The sequence below is a fragment of the Haliotis asinina genome, chromosome 9, assembly GCF_037392515.1.
Source record: "Haliotis asinina isolate JCU_RB_2024 chromosome 9, JCU_Hal_asi_v2, whole genome shotgun sequence".
Classification (NCBI taxonomy): domain Eukaryota; kingdom Metazoa; phylum Mollusca; class Gastropoda; order Lepetellida; family Haliotidae; genus Haliotis; species Haliotis asinina.
The window spans coordinates 45,236,522-45,258,625 of NC_090288.1; the positions used below are offsets into that span (position 1 = coordinate 45,236,522).

Consider the following 22,104-nt stretch of genomic DNA (forward strand, 5'->3'; position numbering starts at 1 on the left):
GTTTGTTTATTACAAGCCATCAAAATAGTGTTTAAAGCATCAATAATACGGTCCATAAAAATGCACATTTGAACATTCTCGCACTGCTATTTTTAGTTTTCTTTGTCAATTATGAGATAAACCTCATGTTTGTTTAGAGTAAATCTTGCTTAAATGTAATTTTTGTCTACTTAAATATACAGACGTAGATACCTTTTGCATGAGAGACAATGAGTACATAAGGGACCATCCAAAACGTATAATGAAGTGGGGTGGGCAGATCATTGTAAGGGGGAGGTGTGTGTATATGTCTGCGTGCGTACGTGCGCGCGTGTATATATATATATATATATGTGTGTGTGTGTGTGTGTGTGTGTGTGTGTGTGTGTGTGTGTGTGTGTGTTTGGGTTATGGGCATGCAGGGGAGGCAACTTAGTTCCTAAATGTACGTGTCATTTAACCGACTTAGTAGGACATCCTTACCGGCTGCCTTAGAAGACTTTCGCCAAAAACGGACTGAATTCCAACGTCTTGTACGATCTTTAAAGCGCAGCAGTTGGCGTTCCTATATATCTACAATAAACAGGCATACTGCCTTGTCTTCTATTTGGGCCAAAGTAAAAAGGATTAGTGGAAACCACAATAGATCCCCTATTCCTGTTTTGGATCAAAGTGCTATTTCCCGTGAAGAGAAAGCCAATCTTTTAGCAGATCAGTTTGAGGTTGTAAGCAGCTATGAAAACTTATCTACTCAATTTAAAAACGAAGTCACATATTTAGAGAATGAGAATATCCCTAACATTTCAGATTCTTTATAACAACCTTTTCCTGAATATGATTTATCCTTCCACCTTGGAGAATTGAAATCTGCAATATCAAAGGGCAAGAATACATCTCCTGGTGCCGATGAATTGTGCTACGAACACTTTAAACATATGCCAGATTCATCTTTAGAAGTCATGCTTAATATCATAAATCAAAGCTGGATATCTGGAAAGTTACCAAGGAACTGGAGACATGCTGTTGTTATCCCTGTTCCTAAACCTGGTAAAGATCCATCTAGCTCTGTTTCATACAGACCAATAGCCTTAACGTCTAATCTGTGTAAATTCATGGAAAGGATGGTCACAAAACGTTTCTACTTAGAATCAAATGAATTATTAGCGAGGTTACAGTGTGGGTTTAGGAAAACTCGAATGCACAGATCACCTAGTTCGACTACAAAATGAAGCACAGAAAGCACTAGGAAACCAAGAGTATATGCTGTGTGTATTTTTAGACATTGAAAAGGCATATGCTATGTTATGGACAAATGGCCTTTTATCTAAACTGCAAAGTTTTTTGGGGAAAAAGGCGATTGCTACAGTGGATAAAGTCCTTCCTAACTGATCGGACAATACAAGATCGTTTTAGGCAACACGTGTCTGACATGCGATTTATTGTAAATGGCACTCCACAGGGCAGTGTTATAATATCATGATCAATGATTTCTTTTCTGAACTTAGGTTAAATATTGACGCATCACAATTTGCAAATGATGGTGCTTGTTGGAGACGTTTCGGAAACACTGAGTTTGTTCACAAATCTATTCAACTGGCTCTAAATTCTATCGATCTTTGGAGTTCCAAGTGGTGGTTCAAGGTATCAACTTCTAAATCAGTTGCTATGTTCTTCACTTCCTTCTTCACAACCTGAATCTACACATTGGGGGGCAGGACATAAAATTTGTTTCTGAATTTAAATTCTTGGGTGTAATCTTTGATGAAAAACTCACATAGTCCAGCCACATCAACTACATTTCATCAAAATGCACTAAAGCTCTCAATTTACTGAAGAGCATGTCTGCCACACAGTGGGGTGCTGATAAATCGTCCTTGCTTCTTTTGTACAAAGCACTCATTTTGTCTAGGTTAGAATACGGTTGTCAAGTTTTCATGAATGCTGCAAAATGTCATTTGGCTAAACTCGATCGTGTTCAAGCTAAAGCTCTTCGGATATGCACTGGTGCCTTTCCTACTACACCGGTTTCTGCCTTGCAAGTGGAATGCTCAGAACCTCCTTTGCAATATCATCGTATTAAAGTGGTCACATGCAACGTAAAACACAACTTTGCAGATTCAGGTATATTTAGGCATGCACTCACCGAAACATCATTAAAAATGCCAATTCAACCAATAAAGTTGAAAAAAGCGCGATGAAAAAAAAGCCCGCGAAATGGGAGTTCAGATCACAAAACTATTCCGTTTCAACTTGGCTTAGTGCCTCTTCAAGATTTTACTATTTTTTCAGATAAGTTGAAAACGTCCCAAAACAAAATGTGCCTATGTGTAATGAGACCTCATGTGACTTCCATACTGCCGGAGCATGATACGCATAATTACCTGTGCTTCATTCAACTCGGGTTTCACTGGTCGAAAAAAACCTAAATATAGTTCTTAAGTTTCATCAGGGACAGTTTTTATTATAGTTTTGTATTTTGCTGGAGTACGTTTTAAAAGAATCCCTTATTGCTGTCACTGGAATAGCGAAAAAGCCCTGAAAGGACAAGGTATGATAAGGGTGGTTTTTGGCCTACTAACAGAATTGGCTGAAAACATGTTATTTGTTTAGAGACAAGTTAGCTTTGCATAAAAATGCTGTATTTTATATGATCTGAGGTTTAATCTCACTGCAGAAGTCTGAAATATCGTTGTGCCATAATGGCTTATTTACAACTGTCATTTTATTTACATACAAATTACAGCAGTTTTACGAGAGGTAGTCATGCTGAAAAACATGTCAATGTCAACCATAATGTTTTAACCTCAAGGGGCCCAATTAGGGTTAAAAAACATTGTTAATTCAATTACTTGCGAATTGTGTCCACAAAACTCAGTCATTATTCACATCGTTGTCTGCAAATGTAATCCAAGGGTCCATTTTACATCACGTAAGCATGATAACAATCATGTTGCACTAAGAATCACAGGGGCCTGTTTTGGGTAAAGCTACATTTTGGGCACAGCTTCATTCTAACTAGTACGTGTTTCAAGTCAGCATTTACAACCAGTTTTAGCAAATATACGGTTAACATCTCAATCACCATATGTTATTACAATAACCAATCATGTTGCACTAAAAATCACAGGTCTTGACCTCAAAGGTGAGATTTGAGGTGAAATTTCATTGTCAGCGCAGGTTCATATTAACACCATGCACGTGTTAAAGTCAGTATTCAAAATACTTCACAGAGTAATTATTCACAACTTATCCACTTTAAAGATATAAAACATCCACTATTACTCCTCAATCACACAGTCATCAATCTCAGTTTCTGATTCACTCTCAAGAACTGGAGTATTCAAGAGTGTATAAACCTAAAGTAGATCAAAATACATAAAATATGAATTTAATATATTGGGAACAAAGGCAACTAGACCGACTTGAAAAGGTGAATGGTCAGTGTCTTAAGAAAAGATTTACATGATGTTAATTAATGCTTGTTTCACCAGTATCGTAACATAGATTACCAAACTTAAGAAAAAAAATTACAATATTTGGATTTGATGTGAAACAAAAAAAAGAAAGAAAAGTTACATGGATTTGAACCTACATGTTTGATGATAAAAAAACCCAAAAACCAACAACCCACTATTACAACCACTAGGCTACATATTCCTTTGCCTCACAATGCGAATTTAAGCTTATATATTACACTTTACAACTATGTATGACGACGTCTGCTTTTGTTCATCACCTGCTAGACCTTGATACAATGTTCTTATTCTAGCTAAAACATCCTTTTCATACAGTTAAGTGTAGTCATTTTGGTTAAATGAAATCTAATATGTCATTAGAAACATCAAGGTACATAAGTTCTTTGAAAATGTATATGTTTATACATGGCAATCCTGTTGAATGACAGTGCTATTTTGACAGTGACAACCATACCCCATCGTACTACCACGTGCCTGGTAATCAAGTGAGGGATATGTAGACCTTGCATACCGAGTGAGTGAGGGAGTGAGAGAGGAAGGGAGGGAGGGAGGGAGGGAGGGACTAGCCGAGCGAGCGTAGGTTTAGCCAGTTCTAGCAATATTCAAGCAACTACTCCAGAAATGGGCAGCCAACATTGTAGAATCTCAGAATCAAACGTCTTCATCACGTCCCCGGTGTGATGAACAAATGCTTCACCCACGAAGCTACCCCATCGCCCCTATTAAGCATGAGACCCGTGAAGGTCCCGGGGTAGAATAGGCCTTCAGCAACCCATGCTTGCCATAAAAGGCGACTAACGGGATCGGGTGGTCAGACTAGCTGACTTGGTTGACACATGTCATCGGTTCCCCATTGCGCAGATCGATGCTCATGTTGTTGATCACTGGATTGTCTGGTCCAGACTCGATTATTTATAGACCGTCGCCATATAGCTGGAATATTGCTAAGTGCGACTTAAAACTAAACTCACTCACTCACTCACTCACTATTAAGCATGACAGAAGCACGGACTTTGCAACGCAACAGAGGACATATATGCTACAGTTGTACAGACTACAGGATTTCTTTGCAAAAACGTTTTTCCAGATACATCTATCACGTCTTTCGATGTATGAGCGCGTATTGAATAGTTGATAGTGCGCCAATATTAGTAGTGGTTGGCAGTTATGATGTCCGCGGTTGCTTCCCTTGCCCTACTTTGTAAAATGTCCGCCTGATTAAACACGTGTGTTCCGGTGTGAAGGTATCGGTATGATATTGGTCTAACTGGCGTGGTGGCAGCGGTGGGATACGTATTCACCCTTCTGTAAAATCAGAATTTTCTGGTTAAGATCCATTCAAGACGAAACCGTAGCGTCACGCTCTCACTGGTGTCAGTGTCGCAATTGATCTGGATAGGCACACATTAGTATCGTTCAGCGTGTTGTCATAATGGCACAAACACACAGGGCTCCAAAACAATGGATCCTTACCAAAAATGAAACCATTAATTCTTTCGAAGGTTGGAAACAAAACTTACTGTACACATTGTCCACAGATGCAGCGTTTTCCCCATTGTTAGAAGCGGGTGTAACTTGGCTGAAGAAATCTCGTGCCAACCCGAACAGGGGTTTTACAAATGATGGAGAAAATGTCGCTGTCGCTCAACGCAAAACAGCAGTACAAAAAGTCACTACTTTAGAGCTTATGCTCGGCCAAATCGCAAACTACTGCCCTGTCATATCGAGAAACACCATAGTGAAAAATTCTACCTCTTTACCGTACATATGGCAGTCAATTCGCCTCCATTTTGGTTTTCAATCAACCGGGGGTCATTTTCTTGACTTTGATGACATTCATTTGGGAGTAGATGAGAGACCGGAGGATTTGTATCAACGCCTGACAGCTTTCATAGAGGACAATTTACTTCTACGTGACTCAGGCATTACTCACCATGGCGAAGCGATTGCCGAAGACGAAGAAGCCTCTCCTACCGTAGAAAACCTAATAGTGCTTACTTGGTTGCGATTGTTACACAAAGACCTCCCCCGTTTAGTGAAACAGAGATATGGGACGGAGTTACGTTCACGCACATTAGCGTCAATCAAACCCGAAATTTCTCAGGCCTTAGACTCCTTACTAGATGAGATACGTACATCAGAGGATGTGAAAGTAATGCGCTCTCAGACATCCACTCGTAACCAGTACACAAAACATTCGTCCACGACTCAGCGGTTCAAATCTTGTCCACTTTGTACAGCAGCAAAGCGCGCTAGTGTGAATCACTTCCTAAGTGAGTGCAAATTCTTGCCCGACCGAGATCGCAAGTATATCATGAAAGCACGGCAAATTGCACACATTTTGGACGACGTGCCCTCCAGTGACGAGGAAAATACATGTCATGATACAGATACACCTATTGCTAATGACCCTAGTAGTACTACAACATCGGCAAGACGGGTCCATGTCGAGGAATCGCCCTACATGGACGCTTTCTATCACCACATTTGCGTTCGCCTCACTCTTGACTCCGGTGCTACCGGCAACATGATCTCTGCGGATACTGCCAGGTATCTAGGTACCCCCATCAATAGGAGTACTCAGTCTGCAAGACAAGCTGATGGTACTTCAAAGCTCAAAATAGTCGGTGAAACAAAGTTCACTGTCCACAGAGATAACAGAGAGTTTTGTTTTGAGGGTCTGGTTGTAGAGTCTCTTGATGTCGGAATACTCGCCGGTATACCCTTTTTGTCACAAAACGACATTACAATACGCCCTGCACTCAAGCTTATCATTTTTTCGGATAACACTAGCATTTGTTACAAGTCTGATGAGAACCCAGACATACACACGGTGAGAAGAGCCGTCGTAGTGAGAGCTCCTGAAAATGCAACAACCATATGGCCAGGTGAATACCTGGAGGTTTCCGTGCCCGTGGAATACAAACATGAACACTTTGTTGCAGTTGAACCCCGTGAGGACACTAGACGTTCCTGTTCATCACTATCCAACTTGTGGCACCCCCCTAGCATTTTGCCATGTTTGTCCGGTCGTGTAAGGATACTGAATATGTCCGATCACCCTCAGACTCTGAGGAAAAACGAACATTTTTGCTCTGTACGTGGAGTCACGACGACAGATTCATATGACACCGTCCAGCCCAACACACCAGCTACTAACTCATCACACCATGCCACTGGATTTTGCTCTGACAGTGTACAAGTCGATCCACATGACATACTCCCAGAGGACGTTTCATACAAGTTTCGTCAACTTATCTGCCAATATGATGAAGTATTTCAGCCAATTGCGAAAGGATACAATGGAGCATCAGGCCCATTCCAGGCTACAGTCAATATGGGACCTGTACTACCTCCCCAACGGAAGGGACGGTTGCCGCAATATTCAAGAGGTCGTCTCGTAGAGTTACAGCAAATGTTTGATGATCTAGAGTCAAAGGGAGTATTCAAACGCCCTGAAGATGTGGGAGTGAACGTGGAATACTTAAACCCGTCTTTCTTGGTCAAGAAACCATCTGGTGGATTCCGTCTGGTAACATCCTTTGGAGATGTGGGACGCTACAGCAAACCTCAGCCGTCATTGCTTCCGGATGTGGACTCTACTTTGCGACAAATTAGTCAATGGAAGTATCTAGTCACCACAGACCTATCCAGTGCATTCTATCAAATACCCCTATCGAAAAACTCTATGAAATATTGTGGAGTGGCAACACCATTTGGAGGTGTCAGGGTATACGTACGATCAGCCATGGGAATGCCGGGCAGTGAGACTGCTTTGGAGGAACTCATGTGTCGGGTACTTGGCGACCTCATTGCAAAAGGAATAGTGGCAAAGCTCGCTGACGATCTGTATTGTGGCGGATCTACACCTGAAGAGCTTTTGGACAACTGGAAGTCGGTTCTACAAGCCCTCCAGAAGAACAACTTAAAGCTTTCCCCCAAGAAAACATTCATTGCTCCACGATCAGTCACCATCCTTGGATGGAAGTGGCAAGATGGATGTATTCAAGCAAGTCCCCATCGAATCGCAACCCTATCTTCTTGCAGTCTCCCCAAAACTGTCTCTGGCCTCAGGTCATTCATTGGAGCTTACAAGGTCTTGTCTCGCGTTCTCCCCCAATGTGCACCCACAATAGGTCCTCTTGATGCTCTTACCGCAGGACGACAGTCGGGTGATAAGATAGATTGGACGACTGATCAAGTCGAAACCTTTCAGTCAGCTCAGAAGTCATTAGCCATGAACAAGACAATCACCCTCCCATGCTCAGATGATGAATTATGGATTGTGACAGATGGAGCCCTGAGAAAGCCTGGTATTGGTGCCACAATGTACGTGGTCAGGAATGGCAAGACAAAACTGGCAGGCTTCTTCAGTGCCAAGCTGAAACCGCGACAAGTTTCATGGATACCTTGTGAAATAGAGGCATTATCGATTGCTGCTGCGATCCGGCATTTCAGTCCTTATTTGATCCAGTCTCGCCACAAGTCTCATGTGCTGACAGACAGCAAGCCATGTGTCCTTGCCTTTCGAAAGTTATGTCGAGGAGAGTTCTCAACCAGCCCGAGAGTGTCAACTTTCTTATCCGTCGTGAGCCAGTATCAAGCTACTATCGATCACCTTGCAGGCGCATCCAATGTCCCGTCTGATTTTGCCAGCAGAAACGCTCCAGATTGCTCAGATCAGTCTTGTCAGATATGCTCTTTTATTGACACCATGGAAGAATCCGTTGTAAGGAGTACCTCTGTCGAAGACATTGTGTCCGGAAAAGTACGACTACCCTTCATGACTCGCACCACATGGCGTTCCTTACAAAGTGAGTGTGGTGATCTAAGACGTACCCATGCGCATCTGCTACAGGGTACACGTCCTTCCAAGAAACTGACCAATATCAAAGACATCAAACGCTACCTCGCTGTTGCTACAATTGCTAAAGACGGACTGTTGGTTGTCAGGTATGCTGATCCCCTGCAACCTCCAAGAGAATGCATCATTATTCCCCGCCAGATTGTCGACGGAGTCATAACTGCCTTGCATCTCAAGCTCAACCATCCCTCTGCTTACCAACTGAAAAAGGTCCTTCATAGGTACTTCTATGCTCTTGATTTTGACAAGACAATTGAACGCATCTCTTCAACATGTCACCAGTGCGCTGCCCTCAAACAAGCACCTGTAGTGACCTTAGAACAGTCCACTTCTGAGCCACCAGAAGTAGTTGGAGTTTCATACGCAGCTGATGTGATGCGTCGTGAGCGTCAGATGATCTTTGTCCTGAGGGAATGTGTGTCATCATTTACCCTTGCATGTCTCATTGAGGATGAGAAGGCTTGCACATTGCGTGATGCTCTCGTTCGCTTGTGTGTCGGAATGTGTCCCCTAGATGGACCAAGATGCGTAGTCCGTGTTGATCCAGCTCCAGGATTTCTTGCCTTACACAATGACCCCTTGCTGTCGAAACACAGAATGACACTTGAAATTGGTCGCGTCAAAAATGTCAACAAAAACCCAGTAGCTGAAAGAGCTATTCAAGAACTAGAGTTAGAAATTCTGAGAACCGATCCATCAAGGGGTGCCATCTCTTCCACGGCCCTAGCAGTAGCAGTCGCCTCATTGAACTCGCGCATTCGTCACGGCGGGCTTTCGGCTCGTGAGATTTGGACTCAACGAGATCAATTTTCTCACCAGCAATTCCCCATGTCAGACAGAGCATTGATATCCTCTCAACACGATTCTCGCTTGAAGAACCATCCCCACAGTGTCAAAGCCAAAAGTGACAACGGCGTGTTTCCATTACCTCCTGTGTTAAAAGTTGGTGACATTGTCTACTTGAAGTCTGATAGAAACAAGGCGTGTTCTCGTTCAAGATATCTCGTCTCCAATATTGATGGCCCATGGTGCGATGTGCGTAAATTTGTTGGAGTACAGCTACGCGACACAGCATACCGTATTCACTCCTCAGATTGCTATCTTGTTCCACCTACACTTCAAGAGCCGCAGGTCACTCAGGAAGAAGACCGAGAGGAACCTAGTGTACCTGTTGTTACTGATACAGATCTGGAGGTTAATATGAACCCCACAGTGATCCATCACCCAGTGATTCCCAGTGAAATTGATCCCCTGTTTAGCCATGACCTTCCACCAAGCTCGGAACCTCCTTCAGAGATAGTACAGCCTCCAGAGCCTCTTCCAGACACTGACCCTGCACAGACGTGTAGTCGTCCTAAGCGCAACAGGAAGAGACCATCTTACCTTCAGGATTTTGTGTTGGATCTTTGAGTTTTGTGTTTTCAATTGGGGCAGAATAATCCCCAAGAACCAGAGGGTAGTCTGACCTATGATGGTTCTTTACTAGTTTTTGTATTTGTGTTCACATTGTGTTAGTTGCTCAAGTGTGTATTACTTGGACCCATTGAGTATGCAAAGGGACTAAATAATCCCCACATTACTGACGTTTGTTTATCCAGTGGTGGTTCCTTTAAACTGTTCTAGCTCTTGTTGTTTCATACCAGTGACACTTGTTATAACAGTGAAGTCAATGACTTTTAATCATTCCTTACAACTTCGCGTTCAACAGCAGTTATATGTTGTATCTGTTAAGGGTGACCCAACTCCTATCTTTAAGAGAAAAAAGGTGGTCACGCCAATATTAGTAGTGGTTGGCAGTTATGATGTCCGCGGTTGCTTCCCTTGCCCTACTTTGTAAAATGTCCGCCTGATTAAACACGTGTGTTCCGGTGTGAAGGTATCGGTATGATATTGGTCTAACTGGCGGTGATTAGATGTAGCTTGAAAATTCCCGCTGATAGATCAACATCGGTTAACTATCTGTCACAACACAGGGATTACCTAGTTTACATAATGGAATTCTCATTTGTGGATTATTCTAGATGGCGTGCTGCATGTAGGCGTATATTGTTTGTAATACACGTCAGGCAACCTGTGTTTTGCTTGTTTTCAACTGCAATGTGTCAAATGTATAAGGAATGATATTGGTGGTGAATATATTCCATTTGTGTGATGCGTTGTGTATAGGCCTAAATTTATAGTACACGTAACGATACCCAACGATATTCCTCTTATTTTTGACAACAACGTGGCAGTCTGGCAATGCCACGTGTATGCCACGAACAGAAACAGTACAGAAGGCAACACAGGTAAGGAAGTGTCTCGTTGAAACACTAGATAATGTGTTTTGTTTAAACTGTCACCTGATAATATTCACAGATCAGAACTCTTCCTATGAAACGGAGCTGGAATGATCAAATGAACTCAATTTCATCTAAGCTGTTTTTACAAAACAATAGGTGCGTAGAGCGTAGCAGATCGATTTTTGACCGATTTCTGTGAATCAAATCAACGTAACGGGGCCTTTCACGGGATTTGGGAACGAGATATCTTTTCAGTGTCTTGAAAGCTTAACTGGACATTGTTAGGTATAGAATACCAATCGATGGTATATACGCAGAAGCCCAAGCACACGAACATGCATGCACACACTGTCACTGACACACACTCGCGCGCGCAAGTAGACATACACTGTCTATATGAAACAATTCGGGAATATGTTCCATTTGTGGGTTAAAATCAATGATGCGTTGCATGTTAAGCCTACACTAGCAGTAACAGTAATAGTACCTCTTCAGCAATGACATAGCAGTCTATATGTCAATATATGACATTTCATTTGTAATGAGGTGAGCTAATTCACAGATCACAAACCCAGGTAGCATGACAGCATTGGCCCAATGCTGTATTACTGCCGCGAGTTACGCTTGTGCCGGCAACGGGGCTCACGGCATTGGCACAGCACTGGGCCACCGCCGGGGAGCGACTGTCTCTCAGCCACCAGCTGGTACCAGCAGATTCCCAGCACTGACCCATGTGTTCTAAATTTAACCTCTTTATCAGTTCATCTGCCCGGAGCTACTTTTAGTTGTGAAACTTGAAGATTAACTTACAAATATATCTAAAAAGCCCTTGTCCAGTTTCACACAATCAGTGCACAAGTGTTTTTGCGAAAGATAAAAGTTTATAGTCTAATTATAATTTAATAGAAACTACAAACAGTGGAAACATTTGAAACAGGCATTTGCTGCAGACTGTCAACTGAAGAATTTCTCCTTAGACCAGTGTTTACTCTTGCACTTGTCCGAGGATTTACAGATTTCAAGTCCCTTTTCCACGTGATATACCAGGATTATTTAAGAAAAGTATAGTCTACCATATTTTCACAGTTTTAAAATATATGCAAACATGTTACTAAAGGATAAATGGGTTATTTGGAAATGGTTGTAATCTGATACGTAAGTGCCACTGAGTTAAACATGGCCATCCTCACGATTTACAGCAGCATTTCATTTCACTACTATACTTGTCACTGTTTTCTGTAATCAGAAATACATATGTTTTTCGATCAATACCACATTTGGTAACAATTGCATACTTGACTGACTGAGATTGTTAAAATTTCAAATTATATTATGAAAAGAAAGTGTTTGAAACATACAAACTTGATATAGTTAAATATTAATCAAAATTGAAAGGAGCTTCAGAGGTAAGGCAATCTAGAATTGTCAAACTTGTGACTTTATATATGACAATACACAATAATATACATTGAAATGTTTAATGAAATTAGAGAATTATTGATACAGCAGTTTTATGTACTTTTACGTCCAATTTCAATTTCCATTTCAGAAGCAACATGGAAGAACCCAGCATGCACAATGGCGTCTGCTTGCGAACTGGAAAGTCTCATAAAATCGCAACAAACGTACAATAAACAACTCCATCATCAGAAACTGTGTTCCACAGGAGATATCGCTTGTATGAGATCGTGTGTCAGTTCCTGGGAGATATCGTTTTGACAGTAGACTTTGTACAGTGCCCTGTCAATGAACTTTATGACGTCACAATGCTGTGGCATCACTGCACTGCAAGTCTAATGGTAATACAGTTTTGAGAGTTGTACATTTTCACTGAAAACTAATGAAGCATGATTTTTGATGATGCATATAATCTCATTTCATTACATATTATTATAAAAGAGAGAATTAAAGTTAAGAAGATACATTTAATTATTTTGTTTTCTGTTTTCAACCGCATAGATTCAACTATTTACGACATACACACATTTTAGTACTATTGAATTGCATATCTTAAGACAATTCGTAGATATTTGTTAGAGTTCTATTTTTTGTAAGATATATAATGATATGTGAACACATGTTCCGTTTCATAAAGTTTTAATTGAACATGTTTTTTTAAACATTCTTGTTAAGAAACCTTAGAATTTAACTTACAGTTAATAAATACAGTGTTTTAAAGTGTTTTACAGTATCTTTACAAATGCCGATTGTCACAATCACAAGGGATGGATGGTAGAGAAAATCAAGATACGATTTATTGGCCTTAGTCAATGAAGAATCATATATGTAGCTTAAAAAGCCAGGATGATATGACTGGCAAAAGTATTGGCTACAGACTGGCACGCCATCATTGGGCCAATGATGGGCCAGTATTGGCTACATATTGGCCTGCCATCATTGGGCCAATGCTGGGCCAACGTTGATAATCAGCATTGGCCCAATTTTTTTTACAACAGTGGCCCAATGCTGGCCCAATGCTGCCATGCTACCTGGGAAGCTTCTTGGGAAATGTAATTGGCGTGTTACATGTCAGAGCCCTTAAAAAGTACTTCACAGCATGTGAATGCATGGAACATGCCAAGGCATACATAAACTCAGTGGACAGGAACGGCGAATGTGATCCACACCGGGGAGGTACTATCAAGCCAGATCTAACGGGCAGATCGATTACCATTCTGCCCGGCCTTAGTGCGTTCGCAAAATATTCAGAACGCCCAACACCCGACCCGGCGCTTTACAGAGGAAATGGGGTTTATTGAACACGTTAGGAAAAACGCAGGGCGGTGCCGAGGAGTTTCGTGGCGCAAAGGGCGCTCAGACAAGCTGAAGGGAGGCAGACGTATCGCCGTGGTCGCAGAATGGACACCGAGCGATCGTCCAACAGTCGACGAAAGATGCCTGTCATTGCTCCGTCAACTCGAACAATGCTTCTGTTTTCTTTGGGCCTTCCTTCTGAATTCTTTGAGCAAACAACAGCGTGCGTTGGGCAATCACTCTGCCTTGAGCGACCACGGCCATGATTCTGCCTTCCTTCTCCTTCTCTCTGTCTCCCTTCTACGTTCCTTCTGCCTTCTCTCTGCCACCGTTGGGCTTACTGTATTTCCTTTTCAGATTACCTACGAACAGGCCTTGTACTGCTGTACCTAACTGTCATTTGTTTTTTATTATTTCCACATTTTTAGCACTTTTGCAGGAAAAGCCTGTAACCAACCCTCAGAACTGAGTGCATGCACTTTTATGTCTTTTCTTTTAAAAAGTCTTTAAAAACACGTGCATGAAACTCTCTTTCTCTGTCTCACCCCCCTCTCTCTTTTTGGCTTTGAAACATTATCTGAACTCATCCTTCATGACGTAATGAAAAATATACAAAATGTCAATTTTCTATTTATACACTCTCTTCTACCAGTGTTTGTCTTTAATTGTATCTCATGTATTGTTACCACAGAGTTATCGGGCCTGTGATCCTTTTGGTGTACTTTTAATAAGTATGGTTCCATAGCTTAAGTAGACTTTCTAAATGTGCAGGAAAATCTAAATTCGATTGATCACTAAAGATAAAAAGCCATCTGTGGCTGTATGAGACTTAGTGTTACTTCCATTCAACCATGGCGTCTCAGGACTTGTCAGTGAGAGGTTTCAAGCCATTCAAATTTACGAGACAGACGGGCGAACTATTCCAAGAATGTTTTTGTTCATTTTGACTCAGAGTCAGAGTGCTTAAGCTTGAATTTACAACGCGAGTGTAAGTAGTATTTCATAAATGTACCAGCTTTGGTGTATGAGCACATCATTAATCCTATAATGGTCATGTCAATATTCAATTCAAATTAAAACAGGAGTGTGTCTCAACATGAAACATTCACATGACATATGTTTAAAACGACAAACTGTTCCGGTTGTCTTGACAAGCAGTTTTATCCCATCGGTTTGTGGTACGTTACTTCCGGAGAAAACAAATCCTTGTCGCGGACTAGCATCAATAGCATTTCCAACAGAACAAAGCCGCCATATAGCTGGAAAATTGCTAAGTGTGGCGTAAAGCCAAATTCACGCACTCAGGAGATTAAAACCATCACATACGAAGTACAGAACACAAGCTACACTTGACACAAGCTACACTTGACACTAGCTACACTAGACCACTGAATGTAATCAAAATAGGTCGCATTGCTTGATAACATAAACTAACCATTGCCAATGTCTTCTTTACCTCTGGAATGTTTGTAAATGATAATAAGCAGGACACAGATTTCTCGTCGTTGTATGACATTCGATAGTTTATCGGATGTAAGTCATCAAAACTTTATCACGGTTTTTGTTTGACTGACATTCTAGAAGTTGATGGTTATGGCAGGCAGACCATATAGATTATCCCTAGCTATGGGGATGACAGACCTTCATGGATAATAAACTTATTTTTCATAATAGTCACGTTTCGGTGTAGCTTCTACTACCGTTTTCAAGCAACAAGAAGCTAAAAAGAGACGTTGCTGTTGCGAAAATATAGACGTTCATCATCTATTGAGTTTTGTCATCCCGTTATAGCAATAACAGGCAATAGGTCTCTATAACTTGTGATTTGATGTTTTCCATGTTGAGGCCAGACGGAACAACGTAATCATCTGAGAACATGGCCAGGACTCTCATCATCACCACTGGCATCCCCCTGATTCTGATGGGAACCGGGACAGGTAAACCGTCGCCATTTCTTTCACAGCTCTGTTAGGACAATATGTAGACATAAAACTTCAATTGAACTTCAGGAAAATATATCTTTAAGGTTTACGTAGGACAACATATTATTTTTATACAACGAAAACACTTTGACAGTTCGAGACAAAAGGGTACAATTTGTACTTCTTGGGGTTTTGGGGACCATTGTTCGACACATACAGTTCGAGACATCAGGGCAAAAATAATGATAAATGTAAGGAAATCGACAGGAACCGAGAGATGACTCAGACTTCACTTAAAATTCGTCTCGGCCGAGTTCGAGACGTTTCTCAGCAGTCCACACTTATGTATAATGGTTACATTACTGGAAGTTTCAAATGGAGTGTGTTTCCTATGGGGCGTGCTTCCTGGGGAGTGTGTTTCCTATGGGGCGTGCTTCCTGGGGAGTGTGTTTCCTATGAACTACTAAGACTACTGCGTTCGTGAATGTACCTGTGTTATATGTCTGTATGCAGTGAAAACGTACCGATGATTTCACTCTAAACAAAAATGTAAATAGAATAAAGCGAAGTTAAGGTTCCTCATTTACCTTGCCAATTGATGATTTAAATCTTAGAATTTTATTCAACTTAGGATAAATGTTGTTTAACAAACGATCATAATTTAAAATCGTTATTCTGCCATGGCTATGTGAAATGCGTGAACTTGATAGGTCAATCAATAAAAATAGACACTATCAATTTCGATTGAAAATGCGCCTGTTTTCATGGCGAACGTATACAACACTGCCGGACTACTTCCGCTTGACCACCAACATAGCGGATGTAAACATCACAGATGCGCTTGATGTCGGTATATTTTCAGTCGGCAGTTTTGCAGACGTATATGGCCCAGACCGGGACGAATTTGATGATGATGAGTTTGACTCAATCCTGGCAAACCTAACCGATTCAGGTGAATTGACCCTCGAAACCTTATTATAACAGCATCTTGGATATAAATCAGCTTGAAAGAGTCGTCTGCTATCTGAGCCTATCAGTCTGATAAAAACATCTCTCGTTTTAAAAATATTTGTAAATATTTCGTTACAATATGACATAAGTACACAATCATTTTCAACCTCGTTTATTCTCAGAAATAACAGAAAGTGCCATACCAGGACAGAATAAATATGCACCTAAGGACGAAGAAACAACTGCTGGCGATGGGAACTTACGGGTAGGGCGAATGGAAGTAATGAAAAAGATAACAGTCCGGAACCATTAAGAAAACGAAAACAACTGATTATAAGATTTTACGAGCTTTGTTTACAATTTTGTAATGGGGCCTGCAAATTAGTGCAATGAGCGAGCTGATTAAGATAGCCAACACAATAGATCTACACTTATATCTCGTGAATGGATTGTTTTTTTTCTTTGTTATTTTTTTTTAGAAATAAAACCCAATAAATTATTCCCACAGACACAAGAGATGAGAGACAAACAACGTCTGGGGAAAGCCATTGCCGCTTCCCAACAATTGATGAAGCTACACTCAGGTGCCAAAATAAAGTTCACAAGATGGCCGCCACACCATTTCTAACCTGTATCTTGCACAACATTTTGAATCATTTTTTGTGAAAAAAATACAAACTGGCTTACCTTATATTGTCTCAGTATTTGGTAATGCATCCATTAGCTTGCATAACATGCCTCATTCTCTTTGGTAGACTGTTATACAGTGACTGTATGTAGGCTGGTGTCAGGGAGGTCCAAATGTTCAACACACAGTCAATTAAATCTTGCTTTGTTTTGATGAGATGCAAGTCTTTCTGAAGTTTGACTTTGATTGTTCTCCAAACGTTTTCTATAATATTACAGTCTGGTAATTGTGGTGGCCAACTCATGGTATTGATACCATTTCCCTGCTTCCAATTTGTTGTCTGCTTTGACACATGGACTGGGCAATTGTCCTCTTGAAAAATATAACCTCTCTCTTGTGGTACTTTTGCAATAACTGGCCAAAGATTACTGTCTAATATTTCTATATATTTTGTAGAGTTTATGTGACCATCAACTGGCACCAGTGTCCCTACACCGTCAAAACAAATGCACCCCCAAAACATCACACTAATCTGAGGGGGTTTCCTGTCATTGTAGATTCCAAGACACCTAGGTTTCCATTTTTCCTGATTAGTGCGCCAGACAAAAACCTTTCGGTCCTTACCTATAATGACTTGTGTTTCATCTGAAAAAATTACTTTCCACCAGTCTTGATTCACTTTCCAGTGCAGATGAGAACGTGCAAAAGCTCGTCTTTTAAACCTGTTTACTGCAGACACTGTTGTTTTCTTCTTTACAACCCTCCTAAAATATCCATTTTCATGTAAACGACGCTGTATTGTTCTCTTGGATAGCTGAACAGTGGCATTTTCATTAAAAATTGCTGAAATGTCACTTAAAGATTTCCTTCTGTTAATTTTCACAATCCTCATCAGTGAGCGCACATGCCTTTCTGTTGACTTTCTCTTCCTTCCTCTTCTTTTAGGATTTTCCTTATCTTCTCCTTGTCTCACTTTCCTCAAATATTTACAGATGGTGAACCTGTTTATCCCTGTTATCTGTCCTATTTTGCAGCCACTTTTTCCTTCTTTGGATAGTCTTAATATCAATTCTTTCTGATACTCTGTCAAACATTTGCCTCTGGCCCCCATCTTGTTCTGAGCAGACGACTTCCTGTGACAGTGAGAGTTATTCCCCTTTGTTTACATTTCCTGACAGGTGAACACCAAGACATGCACCCTGTGAAATTTGATCCCCCACTTTTGCCTATGAGTTAAGAAATCTTATTTTGAATCAAGAGGTATACTCCATGACGCAATACAGCAACCATTTTGTGAACTCTATTATGGCACATGAGTGTAACTTGGACTTAGCCGAGAGCCGCGATGCGGTCCTATACAGTCAAGACATGACATGACATGACATGTCTTGACTGTATAGGACCGCATCGCGGCTCTCGGCTAACTTGGACTCTATTTTTTTGATGGCCGACCCAAACCAACCCTACAGACAACGCACTGGGGTGTTAGGATTTTTCAACGTGAGCGCAAAATTCGTAGAAAAACATTCATTACACCTTGTCTCGAAAACAGGATAATACGATTATTTCCTCCTTAATTGTGAGACAACCTCCTACCATATAAGCTGCCATTATATAAAGTTTTAAACACAATCACTCTTTATATGCCCAAGCATAAACGAACAATAGACTACATGTATTTAACATTACACAAAGACTTGTAAATATTCACATTTATAAAAAAGATGACATCAAAATATAAACAAGTGCCTACCTGGTAAAAAATATGTTTGTTTCCAATTAGAATGGCTATCAAATCGTGAGATATCCATCAAGTTCGAAGCACTTCCCAAAGAAAACCTGGCGTCACACCTCCGACACTTTTATGCGGAACGTCGCACTAAAGATGGCAAATTCTACTCAAAGTCTTCTTTCGTCGGAATCCGATCGGCGATTCACTGGCATCTGAGATCTCCACCGTTTGAAAGAAACACCAATATTTTGCAGGACATCGAGTTCCACTGAGCTAACAATGTTTTCATAGGAATGCTAAGAAAAATTAAAAACTTGGTCTAGACAATGCACAACACCACGAACCCATCTCACAGGAAGATCTCGCCAATATTAGAAGTTCTCTCTCTGTAGACACACCGGTACAGTCGCAGAAAAAGGTGTGGTTTGATTTGGCTTTAGTCGCAGGGGAAATGAAAATAAGCAGGCGGGGTGGTGGTGGTGGTTGCACGATTAGGGCCAGGCGAAACCCCGAATTTACGCCACTTACACTGCATCATGCCCAGTTGCTTCCTTCAAAAAGTACATTTCAAAATTGAACAAGCAGAATTCCCCTTTCTACCAACTTCCTCGGAAGAATGTCACTGCTGGCGATCCATGCTTGTACACATTGAAACCTCTTGGCCACAATACTCTGTCAGAAAAGATGAAAACCATTTCAAAAGAATGCCAGGTTAGTCGCATTTATACTAATCATTGTGTTAGGGCCACCACTATCACTCTGTTGTCGCATGCCGGGGTAGAGGCAAGTAAAATCATCAAGCTCACTGGTCACAAAAATCAAAAGTCCTTGATGAGTTACAACACTGACTCGTCGGTCAATCAGAAAAGATACTATTCTGCAATTATGCAAGGTTCACATTCGACAGTCGGTACTTTAGCTTCCTCAACTGTCACCTCAAATTCAAATTTCAATCTCGCGCAGAATGTAAAGCTTGCCTCGTCCGCCTCGAACTGTAACGTCACGGTAAATAATTTTTTCCAGGAATCTAATTAGGTCAGACCAGTCTATTATCCTGTTGGGAGAGGGTTACCCAAATAGACTGGTTTCCGTTGTATTTAGAGTTGTTTATACGAACCAAGTTGTTAAGCATTAAATTATTGCAGTGTATAGACAGTTGTTTGTTTTGTGTAGACAGTACGTTTTAGGTTACGATGTATGTTAATAAATACGAAATGCACCTATAATACCTTTCACAGACGAGTTCAATTCGCCTCTCGCGCCATGCCGGATTAGGCAGTGCCTTCCGCGGAAGGAAGGAGTTCGATTTTAAATCGGTTATGGTAGAATGGTGATAAACGTGCTGTGTTGGAAAATTAGATGAATGTTATGCAGAATTGATAGTCTCAAAATTAATCATTTAATTAATTAATCGCACATGCATTTATTTCACCGTTCCAACTACTGCGATTGACACCTTGTTTAAAGTAACATTCACCGGTACCTTTTCACTACAAAGAGACTATAATCTATGCGCCAGACATTGCTTGTATCCAGTGAATAATTTCACTCTCTTTGCAGAAGCGGAGTCATGTGTGGATTGCTCACCGAATCAACCAGTGTAAGATACTTTGACTTTTTACACATTTCCTACCAATTTACTGCTGTGGATCAAAGTACACACTGTTATATGCTATCAACTTTCTACAATGAGATCGGTTTGTGATGTTCATAACTTTTTTGTAAAGTAATATAAGGTGTTACATGACATATACCATAATTATCACACACGTAAATTTATGTACATGCGTGTGCGGTTAGATATTATGCATGTAGGCATAACATATGCATCTATATGCGCTTTGAGCTTGCACCTTATGGATGGATACAGCGCTTTATAAATACTCATTATTATTATATGTATCTTGCCTTACATAAATATCCATTTTCTGATTGGCTGAGCGGTCGTCTATTATTTTCAGTGTACCCCATTCACAAGCGAGAAACATTTTCTATGTACCACTCTTAATCGCGAATATCACTGAATCACGTATGATGTACGGACATTACCCATGTTTTCTGAATGTCAATCGATGGGACGGGGATAACTCAAATCTGTTTTCTTTTGTTCGAAAATCTGTTTTCTGTAAAATCTTGCGATGGCTACAAAAACAATCGGCACGCGTGCTTCAAACCGTTCAAAATTAACATCGATCCCCGGCTGCGTCATGCCAAAAGATGTTATAATATGGTAGTTGCTGGTCTCTGCCTCGGCATTAATGGGTACAGCAAGAACTGGTCGGCTGTCGGTGTAATGTGTCTGTGTGAGGCATTCATGTTTAACTGCAGCATGGTATCCCAGTGAGCTAAAACTATAAAACCAGCTAAAGACTGGGCTAGTACAAGCAGCCACACATACACATGCATGTCATCATATGAGGAAAATGTTAAACCCCATTTCACCTCATCTCACAATATATATTCTTCAAGTAATTGCGATCCCGAGGGTTTTTTGACTACATCTCTTCAAAACAGGCGACTGCTATATTTCATCACCTTGTAAGAACCAATTCCCAGGTACATCTACACGTAAGATAAATACAGAATCCTTTCCGGGCATTTTAAGCATGTTCGAACGGTGTCAGAGCAAAGATCTATTCTATGAGCACATAGTGTAGTGAGTTAAACACTGCACTCAACATATCAATAGGTAATTGAATACATCTTCTCAATAGAATATTACTTCATTGATTTACGTATACCAGTTATTCTGCAGCCTCTGGGTCGTCGTGTGGTGCATACTAGTGGCGATAGTGGTGCTTCTCGTACTACTTGTCCGATGGTGTGGTCGTGACGGTCACTGTCGTAAAGGCAAATCAGGCGATAAGGCTGAATTACATACCTCAAACATACAAGAAATGGATAACCACATACAAACAAAGTAAGTATCATTGATGGCAATTAAAAAATCGAAATTAAAATTTCATGTCCTTTGCTTTTTGATAGATTTAAATAAAAAAGTGAATTTGGTTCAAATCTGTTTTACAGCCTCTCAGTTATACAGTGGTGTGACAGCGTCAGACGCATTTAGTGAGTGAGTGAGTGAGTGAGTGGCTGTTAACAATATTCCAGCAATATCACGTTGGGCAGTGTGACTATCGACAAGCGAACGCTTCTACCACGGGGCTAATCCGCGGCGGATTATCTGACATGATGAAACCACGTTCCTTGTGGCATCATCGTCACGGATGAATCATGGATGTCATGGATAAGCTGTTTATAAACAAGATACATTTGGATCATATTGAATATTTTATTACTTCGATTCGCCTTTGCTTGGCAGATACCTGAAGAGGTGCAAAGGCGTCATTCAGATAATTGCTGTGTTTAGATGTATTCTGGTTTTCATTACAGGTGGGTCAATAATCTGGAGAAGAAGACTGTTGGAGGCTACACATCTGACTTGCAATTGCACGCAGGGAGAAAGACAAATCCGACAAATCTATCAAGGCATCAGATCGTGTAGGACAATAATTA

General features: G+C 40.9%; 1 protein-coding gene across 1 annotated transcript; it reads left to right on the plus strand.

Moving 5' to 3' along the window:
- The first annotated feature begins 4,887 nt into the window (after window positions 1-4,887).
- On the plus strand, window positions 4,888-9,729 carry LOC137297273 (uncharacterized). The gene has a single exon (XM_067829288.1). It carries the CDS (start codon window positions 4,888-4,890, stop codon window positions 9,727-9,729), a length of 4,842 nt encoding a protein of 1,613 aa, XP_067685389.1.
- Window positions 9,730-22,104: the final 12,375 nt, after the last annotated feature.